The 15,808-nt window shown below is 42.2% G+C and overlaps 1 protein-coding gene across 2 annotated transcripts in view; it reads left to right on the top strand.

Annotated features, from left to right (window-relative positions):
• The window catches only part of NTRK2 (neurotrophic receptor tyrosine kinase 2), a 209,187-nt gene that overhangs the window by 140,464 nt on the left and 52,915 nt on the right, over window positions 1-15,808 (top strand). For both annotated transcript variants that reach the window (XM_074812059.1, XM_074812064.1), the window contains one exon: window positions 10,558-10,688. In XM_074812059.1, coding sequence (XP_074668160.1) covers window positions 10,558-10,688 — 131 coding nt within the window. The remainder of the gene's footprint in view (window positions 1-10,557; window positions 10,689-15,808) is intronic.

The raw sequence follows: 15,808 nt of genomic DNA, 5'->3' as shown, positions 1-15,808 counted from the left end.
GAGGGCATCCTCCGATTGAATCATGCCTGGCATTTTCTTCTTTCTTGGAAACTGACTGGAACAAAATGTTCAAAGCTCTTTCTTCTTCTCTTTCATCTTTTTTTTTTCCTCTCTCTTTTAGTCTTTCACTTCCATGCCTCAAAAGGCTGTAACTGGGTTCATTATTGTGTGATAAATCAGCAGTAAACTTCTATGCATTTTGCTTCATTTGGGCAGCTCCTGTTCCTTGGTGACAGCTGCTTGGCTCAGCACACTGTAATTATCAACTCAAAACCAAGATGCTTCTAGGTGCTGAAAGCATACTGGCAGAAACTGAACTTGTCCTCAACCTCATCATGGGCCACAGCTTTAAAAGATCTCATTTAGTGGTTGTTTGGTTGTGTTGTTGCTGTTGGTACTGGGGCTCTGACAGTGCATTGTCACAGTGGAGCCTGTGGGAAGCTGTTGTTATCCTGAAGGAGTACAGGTCTTTGTTCTTCATTAGCTGCTGACATACCAGATAGTTAACTTTTTATTAATGTATTTGTGTTCACGCTCTTTCTCTGAAATAAAGTTTTATTGATATGTGGGAGGGGATTTATACATGTTAGTGAAAATTTACAAAGGCTTTATTTAAACATAACTCTGAAGGAAACTTTGCTGAGAAACAGACCTGTTGTTTTGTTGTCTGTAGTGGAACCCAGGCACTCTCTGCCCCTACTTTAAACCTACCTCCATTTGGCTTGCTGGCTGAACAGACAGGCTACATGCTGACAGAGTGACTGGTGGCTAGCTGTCCACAACCACGGGGCCATACAGAACATGTCATTGCCTCTGATCCACTAAAGGGCAAGTGGCCCTGGGCCATGTGTTGTGCAGATCAGTTTCAAGGGGCTGTATGTAGCTGAGACTTTTGCTTGCTCACCAAATTTGTTTCAGAAAAGAAGGTGGACTCCTCCTTATTTGCCTGAAATGTAAAGAAACATAATTTCGACTGACAGATATAACATAATAATCCAGAGCTCAAGTGAGTGGAAGGAGATTTCTCATATTCTCTGCTAGATCTGTTAACTAGATGGGTTTGTTTTCATGTTACATGAAAATGATGTGCAGATCCAAGAGGGGAGAAAATACATGACTTTTTTTTTGCAAGAGAAATGATCTGGGGAAATCCTGTTGTTTCCATTGTCAAGCCACAGCTTTTCTTTTCTCACTGTATCCATGGGTCAGGTTGGGTTTTCTATCAGGACAATTAGAATAGGCACCTTCTATTAAAAAGGCTTTGAAGTGTTCTCAAATCTTGCTGGGCTATAGTTTAGTGTAATCTACAGAGCAGTTCCAAGCAGGAGCACCACTGTTTGCTTAAGCAAGGGGCATGACACAGTCTCATTTGCATCATTCTCTAGGATTTGGGGAGGTTGTTAGTCCCTGGAGAATGATGAGAAGTCACCCAGGCTGTAGAAACCTCATGATCTTTACACATAGGATAATTTGTGTTGTGTAAACATACACTTTGCAGTCTTAGTCCTTTGGAGGATGCAGAATGGAAGAACCAGGTCAGCAGAGGAGGTGATGTGCAATCTACAATAAGCAGTACTTTTTGAGCTTGGAAGATTAAGCATGTACTATATTCGTATGGAAACAGAGGAAGATTTTTTTCCAGTGCATGTGCAACAAGACAAAAGTCATCTTTTCTTTTCAACTGTTGAGGATCAGATCCTGAAAAACACTCAGCACGTTCAGTCTTGCAAACCCTTGGTGACTTCATTTGAATGACCTACGAGAACTTGTAGGGCTTTTGTTTGAAGCTAGTACAATGTAATAATCTTTTGACTGCTTTGGGCTGCAGTAGAGGTATCTGGCACAGCCCGGCAGTAAAGATGAATTTTCTGGGTGTACCTTGCATGCATGTGCTGCCAGTTACAGCTGCCTTTGTTACACATAAGCACTGGGATTCTGAAACTGTAACAGGAGCCAAAGGGGAAATGCCTTATGGGGACATAAGCCTCTGTAGATGGCATGCCCTAGCAAAGAGGTGTGCCAGCCTGTCAGTGAAACAAAAGCAGAGCAACAAATGCCTCACCATGGAAGGATGCAGAAATGCTGAAGGACTGCACATCTGTAAAAGAGAAAGGCCTCTTTTCCAGGTCCATTCAACTTTTATGATGGTTTTGCTAATCTCTCCTGTCATGTGGGGCTTTGGGACCGTATAATTGTTAGTACTAACCCCTTCTGCCTCCTCAGACAGGGGGCAAACTGAAGTTCTTTTCTTTTCTGTGTATAGGAAGACTCGACTTCTTTTCTCTCCTTTCTGCTGATTTTGTTTCTCAGTGAATAATATAGACATCTAGTCAAAGGGCAAGAAATGTTTCTTCTTTGGTTAGTTTGCAATGCCCTATGTCTTTATGTGTCTTTTGTGGGTCCTCCTCAGAAATAGCCAAACCTCTAAGTTTTCTGTGTGTTTAAAGGCTACTTACGACAAAACCTAGGAAAGGGGGCAGTACACACAGAATGGTAAGAGCGAGTAACCACGTAGTGGCAAGACTTAACTGTGTGCAGTTAAGGAAGCAGGCAGAGACCAGACCTTCTTCCAGTTTACCTCAGAAACCAAAAGGAGTTTACCCAAAGAAAGCAAACCATGAGTGTGCATAAGATTCAGCTTTCTTCATGGAAAGCTGCACAGTGTGCTGCAAACTGATAGAACTGTAAAAGGTGCTCTGAAGCAGGACAAAAATTATTAGGAAAAGAGTAAATAATATGCTTAAAAGTGATATATAAAAGGCTGGGTTTTGTCATGCTCCTACGATGTTTTCTCTATTGTTCCCTTTTATTTCCATGCACAATGCAATTAGCTGCAACAGGGCAGACCTACCCAGCTAACATGGCAGATCAGAGACTATGCTATCTTTTAGTAAAACAGTTCAGCAAAAGGTAAAGATTGAGTATGTGCTTAACTTTTATATAACGGAATAGGATTTGGGACTTTGAGCTAAGCATGTGGTGTATTCTTTCACAGGCTTGAAAGCTCCATTTACTTTTCGTGCTTCATTTTGAAAGGCCACCAGTAAAACCCTTCTGTCCTCCTTTATATCGAGTTACAAAATGATTTCATTTTCCTTTTAAAATGAGAAGAGAAAAAAGCAAAGCAGAAAAACCTACATCAAAAATAGGTCAAGCTCCTTTGAATTTTACCTTTATAGCCACTTAGGCCAAGCTTGAATACGGCTCAGTCTCTGAATGTGTGATGTTTCTTTCAGGTCCTGCTTCTTAGACTGACATCCTGGGATGCTTTTCAGAGTATGCCTATTTCTGAAAACAGAGGTAGAAAAGAATTAATATTTTGAAGACAGTATGTTTATTAGCCCTTCTTCCCTGCAAGTGTCTATTATATGAAATATGCTACGTGGTACTTCCCCATCCTTTGCTGAGTGCTTCTATTTCTGCAGCACAGAAGACCCTTCACGATTATTATCATGCTGAGGATTTCCTGATCTGATCTAAGAGAAGGGGATGGTGGTGAGATCATTGTCTCCAGTTAACTTAAACATGGAAGACAGACCAGATTTGCCACAATAAAATAATACTAGCAGAGGTTTTATACAGCAACTCACGCACAATAGCCTTTAAGTTTTACAATCATTAATCTTTTGGAAGAAGTGCATTGAGATTGGCATTTACAAATTAAGTGTATACACATCTGCAAAGGCAATGTTTGGTCAAAATTCCAGCAAAAATTCCACCAAAATTTTCTGCTTAAAGCTGATTTACCGTACTGTGTTGAAAAGCTGTTAGTAGGCTGGGAGCAGCATAGAAGGAGAAATGAAGAGCAATTACTCTCTGCTATTTATTCGGAATATAGAGCACCAAATTTAGCTTTCAGTTATTCTGATATATCCCAATTATTTTAACATGTAACAGATGAAATCCATATTTAATACGTATTCATAATTGAAATAAAAAGCAGTTTCAGGTTGCTAAGGCTTGAGGGCCTTATGTACCTTTAGTTTTGTATGCAAGGGCAAATTCATGCCTGGAAAAACTGTCAGCTTATTATTCTTGTTATTCTGAAGGGTGAATTTAGCTCATAAAGCTCATGCATTTAAGGCAATGATATCATTGTTACTATAATTTATTACTAAGTATTTCTTATTTGAAGATAAGGATCTAATCAAGTATAGCAATATGCCTATCTGTTGCCAAACTGAGAGGATCTTGGCCAACTAAAACAAATCAATTACCATAACAAAAGAGTAAGATAAACTGTCTTACCAGAAATCAAATATTAACCCCAAAAGACAAGAAACACTTGAGTTTCAGCCAGAGAAAAGCCACGCCAGCTACAGCAAAATGAGTTTACAGTAGGAAAGAGCTGTGCTGCCCCTGCCGCTGCGGGCAGGTGGAGGAAGACTGGGCACCTTCCTAGGAGCTGCAGCACTGTCACAAAGGGAAGCCTAATTTGCAGCTAAGACAATAGAAACTCTGGGGTTTAAAGTATAGATCCTGTGAGGATTTAAGTTGTAAATGAAGCAACTGAAAGGTTAAGCTGCAGCAGTCACAGATTGATTTGTCATCTGATGTAGCTCTCAACAGCTAGGAAATCCCTGGGAATGATGCCATTCCTGTGAGTGCTCACAGATTTGCCTTTCATAAATTTCTCCAGTTCTTCCAGGAAGACCACTGCCTATTCAGCTTGCCCATTAAATGTCTCCTCAAGCCCCACTTGGGGTCAGATGCCTGTGAAAAATCTGGCAAATGACTGAGGGATAACTGTTTTACAACTGTTGAATTAAACTGTTCTTTTTCAAAGAAACAAAACAGAATACAAAGTGTTTCAGAAGCAGTACTGTACAGGTAATGTGGCAAGGCCCAAGTGCCTTTCTGGCCTAGTTCTTCTGTGGATCCTCCACTGTCAGTTTTGTAAAGCTTGTACCAGCACCTTTCATTTCGAGCAGAGTACCTGAGGAGTGGGTTTTCTGTCGCTTATTTTCCTTCTGTTAAATAGGTGTGAGTTGAATCTCAGCTGTGGACTATATATATATATATGAAAATATCCTGCTGGTTCATTTGTGCCTACAACAGCTGGGCATCGGTCTTGCATGAGAATTTGTTGCTGCTGTATGGTAAAAATGAAACAACACTAGCACTACACAAAAATATATAGAAAATAGTAAGTCATGAATTTTGTATGGGATAAATAAATAATCAGAAGTATACTCTCAGAACTGAGCTGGCCTATTTCTGCATCCAGACAATGCTGACAGCTTAAAAAAAACAAAAAAAACCCCGCATTGTTTTTCTTGGCTTTTATTGCTAGAGAGTAGGTATCTCAATGTGCCAAAATTTCTACTCTGGCAATAACATGCAGAACTGTAGAGATGCTACCACTACAGAATCCGATGGCCATTAGGTGGACTTGCTGTCTGGTGTTTGTAGTGATTTTGTATCCTTGTGCTATGGGATTCTCTCTGAAATTCCACCCCTCCTTTTATGTGAATGGCAGATGCTACACAAATTTGGTATACTGTCTGAACAGTCACTCAGCCATTTACACATGTTTTTTTCTAGCAAGATCTTAGAAATAGTTGAATCTTCACAATTGCAAGAGAAATGGTGGGAGAAGTGAAGAAACTTGCAAAATGTCTTTCTGTGGCACCTCATGTCACATCACAAGCTGAGGCTTTTCTGCAGCTGCTTTTTCCTTATGCAACTGTAAATATTTTTATAATATTACCTTGCCTGGTTACTTGACACCTTGAAGATCCTCATTCTCTTCACAGAGTCCTGGCACAACACATTTCATCAGGACTGTTCCACGTGAGTACCGCTAGCAAAATTTTGAACAGTATCCTAGAAAGCAGACTCAGCAGATGATTAAGTGGGCATGCAACACACCAGGATCTTCTGGTGTTAGTAGTACAGGGAGCAGTGATGATGGAGCCTGTCCGCTGTGGCTCTTACTGTCCATCAAACACTGAGTCCATGTTGCAGTTCTCTCCATAAGGATATATCTCTCGTCTGCTCTGCTGTTCTCATGAGGCATATCTGAAACTTACAGCACTTCTGATATTGTAACTGGGTGAGGTGTTCAAGATGAGACATACTCATGCATACCACATAACTATATAATTTTCATGCTCTTTAGGAAACACAGACTTAAAAGGAGTAGTGTGATCTTTGGAGCTGCAGAAATACAGGGAGCTGATTTTATGTTTTTATCAAAACCTTGTGGAGAGTGATACAAGAATGTGGCTTCCAGCTGGTAAAAACAACTGGAAACAACTTCTTTTAAAAGGTTGTTGACAATTTTTCCAGGGAAGAGCCATGGAAATGACTGGTGGAGAAATTGTTTTCCTGGGAGGGTCTTCCATCTCTTTGCCTTACCAAGAAGAGCAAGAAGAGTGTTGGTTATGTATATTTAATACAAGACCCAAAAAGGCTGCTCAAGCTAACAGAGAAAGTCTCCTAAAACCCAAGGGAGGGAGATGCAAGCCAGACAAGCTAATACTTAAGAGGCAAAGAAAAAGGCATGCATTTTTATTAGCAATGAAAATGATTACACATTAGGGCAAGTGAATAGATGAGACTTTCAAATCAAGACTGGCACACCCACTTTCTGGAGGCAGTCTCCTGCCAAGCACACATCATTTAACTCAGTACCATTCTCCGTGCTGTGTAGAACGTCAGCTTAGGTGGTGTAATGGTCACATGCGGTGGTAAAATGTTCAGACCTATTGTTTGTGACCAAGGGAAAAACACTTGCACTCTGTCACAGCATTTCACTTTTTAATTACGTGCAGAAACATCTTAAGAATTTATACTGCTGAATGTCCTGCTGTTCATGGCTGGAATCAGTGACATCCAACTCTGTGGAGGTGAGGTGATCCCGAGTTGCCTGTTTTGCTGGGACCCACTCCAGAATGTGGTGTGACCCTCTCTGTTCAGCCTCACCATCAAAGGTAGATTACCTGGGGAGCGCAATCTCATGCCTGCAGATAGTGTTTGCAGGATAAGGCTTTGATGCGTCATTTCTAGTGCAACATGTTGTTTGTTAGCGAGTGAAATACCTAGAAGTCCAGGTTTGTTGGTGGGATATCTTTGAGACCTTGAGATGAGAAGAGAGCCCTTACTCTGCAGTTGTGCTCCCTGTTGCCAGCGGAGTCCCTGCAGTCATCCATGGGAGTCCCCTGCTTCTGTGAGCACAGGTGTGTGGTTATTATATAACACTGCAGCCTCTTTTCAGCATTTACCCTTGTTTGAATTGCTCAGTCTCATTTAATATTTTATGTTTTATTTTTCTCTTAAGTGTTTCAACTTGACTTAGCTCTTAGCTTAATGTAATGTATTTTTTACAGTAATCAGACAAATCTTTTAAACCAGGATGATGTGCTCTTAATAAGTACAAATGGCAACTCAAAGGCAATCACAATTTAGAGTCAAAAGGAGGAAAATACATAGCCACCATTTGAATGTTTCTGTATCTTTGCCTGTGAGACAATGTTATGAGACCGTTTCTTTGGTAATTCAGTTATGCCACCTTTATGGCCAAATTCTGCTTTATTTCTTCAATGTAAATCCAGGATAATCTCTTGGACTTCAACACAGATAAGTGGCTTTATCCTGATATTAACTGAAAGTAGCTTTTGACCTGAATTTTTCAGTCTATCTCTTGTGAAATCTCTTCCTACTGAAGACAGTGTCATTATGGCTGGGGCTCTGAGTCTGCTAAATGGATTTTTTCCTTAGCTCATATTTCCATCACATCATATGTGTTTGATTGTTCTTATATTTAATTTCTGCCCATTTAGTCACATTTACTGTCATTTCTTATTTGTTTAGTAAATTGGTACAGCTCAGAAAGGTAACAGGGATGGATAGAGTGTGACAAGGTGCAAATATATTCTGCACAGATCTCTTCTGCGGCTTGCTGTGTTTTGGTTTTGGCAGTTTGGTTTATGGGATGAGCTTTTTATTCAAATGCTTGGTTTATATAAGAGCATTTAGCAGCAGCTCTGAGCGTACTACAGAGAAATGTTTTATATGTTTCTTATTTATTTTTACTCTATTGTTTGTGAAGTCCTCCAGGAACTTCACAAAAACTCTTTGTATTGCTAGGGCCAACATTGGGGATGTGCTGGGTTCAAAATGGAAAGGACCCACACAAATTTCAGAAAGTCAGTGGTGCTCATCACCAGGTCTTTGGCAGCTGTGGAGAGAACCAAGTGAAAAATTGCCTCTGCTGCAGTTTTGCTGCTGACGCCAGTAGGACAGGATCTCAGCCCTACTCCCTGTCTATGGGCTTTGTGGACATTTTAAGATGGTGATGCTGGTAACGTGGAGCTGAACTTTTCTCTCTCTAGGAAAGGAAGAGAGGCGGCCTCCTGCTGATATTGATCAAGCAGAGGGGAAGAGAAGAATTTCCCAAGAGTCAGAGTTGAATGGCAGGTTTGGCAGGGGATAGCGGGGAGTACTCAATTATTAGTAAGCATTTTTTAAAGCGCAGGTCACAAGGTGTGCCACGCTCCTGTGCTCAGATGGTGTGCTGGGGCAGCAGTTCTCCCTACGTGTCTGCCTTGTGACTGGTATTAGCAGAGGCAAGGGATGCCAGTTAACTTGTGTCCATGGGGAAGAGGTGTGTTTTGGTTCACACATATCTTGTGCTGACTGTATTTTGTGCTTTACTTGAAAAGCCAGTGCTAAGGAGGAAATGAAAATAAAAATCAAATTCCTACTGACTGCAGGGGAGCTGCTCAGGTAGCTGGCCAAACAAAGCGTACCCATATGAATGCATCACCATGATAAAACATAATCTTATGCTAGACCAGAGTTTGGTGAGTGATAAACATTGGTACCTTGCAGTCTCATTTCACATGTACTCAGCTATTAATGGGATGTGTGACATCTGCTGGGAGACCTGGCATTGGAGAGGGGGAGCGGGCAGTGCCCCCTGTGCAGCAGCCAGCTGCGGGGACAGGAGCAAGCCCTAGTGGATTTGGTGTGGCATGGGGAGAAGCTGGCTTTCCTCATTCTGCCCCCAGGGTATGGTGGACCTGCTTGTGTGCTGGCCTGGGGGTTTCTGGTGGGTGGCAGCTGGGTCTGGTGGAGGTCGACTGCTTGGGTGTGCTGCCTGCCTGGCAGGCTCATGATGGAGGAGCCTGGAGATATCTCTTACTCTCCTGGTTTGCTCCAGCACCAGGCTCCCCTTGTACACACGCCTGTGGATACAAAGTGCATTTATATACAGTGCACTTGGGTTACATTGCTGTAGGCTTAGGGTGTGGGGGACACGTATTTTTCTCTCGTAGACCATGGGCCCTTTCTCCAAATGCTGGTGACAGCAATGGGGACAGGCTGTGCCATTTCTCCCCACTGTTGTTACCAGCAGCACTCCATTTTCCATCTTATAGTAATGGAGGCAAAGTGGTTTCTGTGTAAGTGGTCACCCAGTTTGGAACAGGCATGTGGCCAAGCAGGAAGGCAGGGGTTGGTCTGTATCTGAACGTATCCTAAATTATTGGCAGGGTTCAGTCCTGGTCCCTGCAGTTAAGCATCCAAGGTGAAATTCATGCCTTTTCAGAAGCCAACTTGATGCCTGTGCACTGCTATTTACTTCGCTATGTTTAGGATTTAAGCTGCAAATAGGGTTTGTCCAAGCAGGGTTAAATTTCAGTGTTTGCAAAAGCAGCTAAATGCACTGAGGTTAAAGTCATCACCGGATGCTGACTGTTTTGTACAGTTTCAGCAACACAAGCTGTCAACCCTGTTGAGTTGGCCAGTTAAACTGCCCTTACAGCTGCTTTATTTAGCTTGAACATTGCAAATTGATCATGTCTTCTACAAAATTTGGTACAGTCTTTTAAATATTAAATCTCTTAATGGGAGCTTTTGCTGAAAGGAAAATGTAAAATGAGTTGAACAAAAATGCTCAAGGACTTTAATGTCTGAATCGATTGATTCTGGGCAGCAATTGAACTAAGGCTCTGTCCACTATGCTGACTAAAACCTCTGTCCATCTTTTATTTCTTTTACTTCAGAGAAATACTGTAAGTCATGTTTGCGAGAATGAAATTTCTATCTTATTGTAACTGTAGCATAGCACAGAGATGGAAAGCAGTTGAACAGGTGGTAAGAGAAACAGAGTAAGTTGGATTTATTGAAAGAGGGCGCATTTTGTCTTCTTGGATTAAGTTAATGTTAAAAATTTTTGGCTTTGGATGAGAGAGTTCAACTATTGTTAGAGGTACAAAAATAGAAGTGGTATGAGAAGGGTTTGGTTTGTTTTCTGATTATTTGTATTCATGTTTTTAAAAAAGCAGCCTTGGCTGTTATGTATGCTCAGTGGCCTTTTCCCAAGTGACTCTTAATTCCATGTATTCTTATCCAGCAAAAACACTACCTTTCAACTATAAATACATTAACTCAGTGTTTTTGAACAAAGCGTGAATGAATGACAGATGTTCCTTCCACAACATGTACCCCACTCTACAGGCAACCCTGTCTCCATGTGGCTGTAAGCATGGGCCCTGTCCCATCCTGGACTTGCAGCTCACTTCTGACCTCCATTCTGTATTCTCTTCACAGTTGTGCAGCACATCAAGCGCCACAATATCGTTCTCAAAAGGGAACTGGGAGAAGGAGCCTTTGGGAAGGTCTTTCTGGCGGAATGCTATAACCTCTGTCCTGAGCAGGACAAGATCTTGGTGGCAGTGAAGGTAAAAGAATCTAGGGTTTTCATTATTAATTCACAGTTGCAACTAATGCTATTTTATTTGTAAATGATCTTGTTTGCCTATTATGTAGCCCAGTGTAACTGTTCTGATATATGTGGAAGGGTTCACAAGGCTAATGGAGTGTTAAGAGAATGTGATATTTGATCTTGCTGTGGCTTATAAAATGAGAGCTGAATTTCATAAGGAAAAAGGGGGAAACAGACTGTGTCACAAAGGGGCAAAATCTTTTATCATCTATCTAAAATATAATTAGTGAAAAATAATGTCTAGGTCATTAAAAATACATGTGACGTGTGTCTAAAAAAATAATCTATTAGTAGCTAAGTGAATAGTTTATGTGTATAACTGCTAGTCAAAGGCAGCCTTTCTTTTTCAGGATTGTGCCATTCTTTTAGTCAGCCACTGAAATTATCTATGGGTAATTGTCATTAATATAGCTGCCAGGAATGCTATAACAAACTTGTGGATAATATTGTCATGTGCTCTTAAACACTGGCTGTATGTCAGACCTGGAGGAGTCTCCAGTCAACTCTCCCAAAATACAGAATCACAGAATCATCTAGGTTGGAAAAGACCTTGGAGATCATCTAGTCCAACCATTAAATAAATACAGGCCAGAGGAAGAGGAAAATGCATGAAAACAGCTATAACCTTGGAATTTCAAGTACACAGAATAGTTCTCACATTTCTGGCAGAAAAAAGAAGGGATTTGTTTGGTTCTCCTAAAAGGCACAGACTACATGGTACGTTGGGAATCTACCAAGAAGTAAGAAGATTTCCAGCTTGATCTCAGAGTTTGGATACCAAACCTACTTCACCATACCAAGCCTTTTCATCCCCCAAAATGGAAGGGCTGAGGTTGGTTGTTGACCTCAGGTGTGGATGTATGCTAGAAAACAGTATCAGTGAAACCACACTCTTAAGAGTTTGCAAAGTCTTCCTGGAAACAATCTCTTATCTCCATCTGTAGTGTTCTGCCAAAAGCTGAAGGTGTTCGGCATTTGAAGTATCTCATTAAATGCAGGGGGAGTACACATTTAGAATTTGGGCTGTGTCTAGGGATCAGAAAATAGTTTTATTTGATCAGTCACAATCAGGCAACCAAGTGTACATTTTAGATCAAACCATACAGTAAAAGAAATTGAGTAAATCATTGTGTTGAATTTGGAAATAAGAAATAGAGTTTTGGATCTGGCAGTGAGAGAGCATGAAAGGATGGACTTGTAGAGTGCTTTCTTGCTCCATCAAAAATAACAGGTTTTTGGGGTTTGCCAAGGTTACAAGCTTTTTGATACTTGTGAGTTGTTCAGTCACATTGACTGGTGAGAAAAAATTAAGCCCTGAAGTTATATGTCATAGACAGGAGAAAGCAAGAGATACGAGATGACAAAACAAGATCTGAATGAATTTTCTATTGTATTTCGGGGAAGCTAGAGTGGAAATTGCCTTTCCTCTACCGCTTCAGGGAACTGCTTGATAGCAAAATAAAAGTCTTTCCATTCACTTGCTCACTTTGAAAGTCCTGACCAAATGGAGCCTAGTACTTCTGCTGTTAAATGCTGTGCCGTGCTTGCTTTCTACTGCTCTTTCTCAGTGTAATTCACAGGAAAAGCATTCAGCCTTTAAAGGGAGAGATGTCTCCATGGGTTTAGATGACAAATCTATCAGTTTTCTGGAACAGTTGTCATACTATTCTTTTTTTTACCAAATCCACTCATTGTAGTGTCCTTAATAAGAATCTTGCAGTCAGCAGTGGAATTACCTCCAAGGACAGATTATGCCCATTTTATGTTTCTCGTACTGGCTCTTGAAGATGTGACTCTGACTGCTGTCAAAGAGCGAATTTTTTGGCAAACTGTGTCATTGGATTGAATCCCCTTATAACTGAGAGGTTAACTGCCTGGTGCTTCTCTCTTTCAGCGTGGTACCAACTGTAGTTCACAGGTATGCTCCAGTCACAGTGGAGGTCAAGCAATGGGACTTCACTGATGTGCAGAGAGGTAGCTGGAGGACTGTGTCTAGACCCCACCACTGGGGACAGGGTTTGGCAGTGAAAATGTGTGACTTTTTTATTTAGTCTTAGAGGAGCAGACCTGGATGCCAGCAGCAGAGAGCAGCTCCTCCTGGCACACAGCAAGGGCTTTAGAGAGCTTCACCCCCATGGGCAAAACCACAACACACCTGTCTTGATGAGCCCAGTGGGAATATGGACTTGGTGAGGAATAAGGTGGTGCCAGGGGGATTTTGGCAGTGAGGAGGCATAGTCTTACCTGCACAGTGTGGATCAGGATGGCTGGTGGTCCCTGCCAGCTGCCTGTGCCTGCTGGTTGCTGGGCAACTGCGGGACTCGTGCCTGGCCCTGAACATCATGCGGTCTGACTCAACACGCATCCTTCTCCTTTTCGGCCGGCCAGTATCCAAAATGACGTTACTGCAGCAAATTATTTAGGAGCTAAGAGGCCCAGAAAAATCTGAAAGATACAAATTCAGACTTAGGATAAACAGTCCAAAGTGCTTGAGCTTTTGGTCCTTGGAAGAGGAGAAAGACAATCTGTTTAAATTTGTTTTGACCATCAGGCTTTTTGTGGGGAGCATGGAGTGTTTGGAAATGCTTTCTGTGGGTCAAACCCTGTGAGTTTAACCACAGGTTAAGCTGGATGCATGGGCATTGTACTAGCCTTCTCCCCAGGTGAGTTTGCTCATCACATCACTACACCATTTGCTGCAGGCACTTTCAGAGAACAGAACATGGAGGAAGGAGAAGTTATCATTTCCTTGCGGGCCATTTTGCTATGCCGCAGTGATTGTTCAGGCCTGGATCAGTACTGTCTCCTCATAGGCTTGGATCCCCAGGATCTTGCACTAGTTTAACCCAGCTGGAGGTGAGGATGACTGTTAGGGCACAGCTTAGCAGCTGCCTCTGTCTCCCCTGGGAGGTTGGAGGGGGATTCACCCTGTGCTGCTCCTGGGTTGTGCTCAGCTAGCAGACTGGTGTGTTCATGAGGTGAAGAACGTTTCCACGACACCTGAAGAGGAAAACCAGAGGTTTCCAGTCCTTTGGGTCTTCAGTTCAGAGAAGGGTCAAACCCACCCCGTCACTTCTTGAGGAAATATTCCACTCAGCTTTTGTATGGTGATGAGGAACAGTAATAAGGATTTCATAGGGGAAAGCTGAAACAGTATAAAGGACAACTGTTGTGAGAGTTTCGTTACCCTGAATGTAATGCCGGCGAAAGCCATATACCCCTGCATTTGCTCTGACTCACCCATAAATGCATCTCTGTGGTGTTGGGGTGGGCTAAGGAGCTGGTATTTTGCACTTGCTACAGAGCACAGATCTGCAGAGACCAGATGGTATGTGGGTACCTGGGCAAGGACTCTGTGGAGGAGAATAAGCATGGGTTGGCAGTCCGAATGTCACAAGGATGAACTCAGCAGATGTGGAGGTTCTGTAACAGCCGGGAGGTCCTGCTGTTGCCCAAGGGAGCATATCCCTCTTCCTTAGCTGCTGGCCTGAGTGGTTGGAAAGTACATGTGGTTGTATCTCGGTTCCTACTTGGGAAAAACTCGTATCAATTGGTGAGAGTGCTTTATATACAGAGTTTTGTCATACTTGTCAGTAATTATAATAATAATGAATATGTCTTTTTCTCTCTTTGTGCTCTTACATTTTTATTTTGGTTTTATTTTTTCTCTTGCACTGAGAACAAGCTAAATACATTAGTCAATATCATTTCTATGTAAATTCTATGTACTTACTATTTTTTTCACATTTCAGTCTCCTCCTTGCCTGACTGTCAGCTGCCTCTCATGTATTGGGTCTATTCTGTGCACTGCATGAAACAATAAAAAGGGGGTTTTGCAATGGTGGGTGACAGAAATTCAAGTCTCCCCTTGGTAGTAGAAATCCTGCCTGAGTTTTAGCTGGGTTTTAGACCTTTCTGCATTTTGCTGTTTGACAGAAAATGTGCAATTGCCATGGCAACTGCTCTGTCATATGGTAATTTTTCTGTTTCTGTGAGAGAAAAAGCGTCTTCTGAAATATACAATATGCCATCCTCAGAGGGCAGAGCTGTCAGCATTTTCACTGTCTTTCCAGGGAAGGAACCTGCTGAAAAGAATATCAGCCCGTGCTTTTCCCTGTCAATTTTTTTTTGTGAGTTGCTATTATTTAAAAATGGTTTTTATATGAATTGTTTTTCTAATTCTGTTGTTGAGAAGAATTACAGTCCAATTGCTTTATACATGAAACCACCAGAGGAAACTCAAGTGACAACAGAATTGTTCCCAGTGATTTCGTTATATAGCATAGATTGGACTGTGGGTTGGTGTGTGTATCATGTTAAAGCATTATCCCAGAGCCCAGAAGCTTTGGAAGACATTTCAATTTCAGTCCTCGTTTGATTCAGATGTGATTGTGTGGGGACTGTAGTGGGAAGCCAATTTGATATCTACCTTAGATGGTATAACTGTGTATACTAATATAGCTTGTGAAGCTTTGATGATGCAGTATACTTGTTGCATTGTTATTGGTAAAACTTGTGGAAGAAGGGTTCTGGGCCTGAAGACACATGAGATTCATATGTGAGTCCCTCAGGGAAGTGACACCTGTGGCATGAGTGATTTCTATTGCCTCTAGGATCCACAGAGCCTGAAATCCACAGGAAAAAGCCCCCGGACTTGGTAGATGGCTATCCAGTCTGCTTTGCTCCTTCTGCCCCTGCCTGAACCTTATTACGGTAGCTGTTAGTTTTTCAAAACCTGTCCTCTGTTGCTGAGGAGAGGGTCTCCAAAGAGGAGGATAGCAGCAGGGGACCCTTCTGAAAGCATCAAAAACCCATTGCAAAACCACAACCGATAAGGCAGAAGCCCAGGGAAGAGGGAGAGCCTCAGGTCGCCTTCCCCCTGAGCGGGAAGAGCGAGCTGTGACTGAGGGCAGCGGGGACTCAGGGCGGGCGGAGACTGGAGTGATGATGCCCAACACCCTCATGTACAAGAGCAGCCTCCAGGGCCGTGGTGAACAGGGCTGGCGAACTGGGCGTGGCGCGGCAGTTGGCGCAGGCAGGGTGAGTGGAGAGGGCACAGTCCCTCTCCTGGCTCTA

The sequence above is a fragment of the Strix aluco genome, chromosome Z (assembly GCF_031877795.1).
Source record: "Strix aluco isolate bStrAlu1 chromosome Z, bStrAlu1.hap1, whole genome shotgun sequence".
Taxonomy (NCBI): Eukaryota; Metazoa; Chordata; class Aves; order Strigiformes; family Strigidae; genus Strix; species Strix aluco.
The sequence above is the reverse complement of the archived record's forward strand: the minus strand, read 5'-3'. Positions and strand labels throughout refer to the sequence as shown.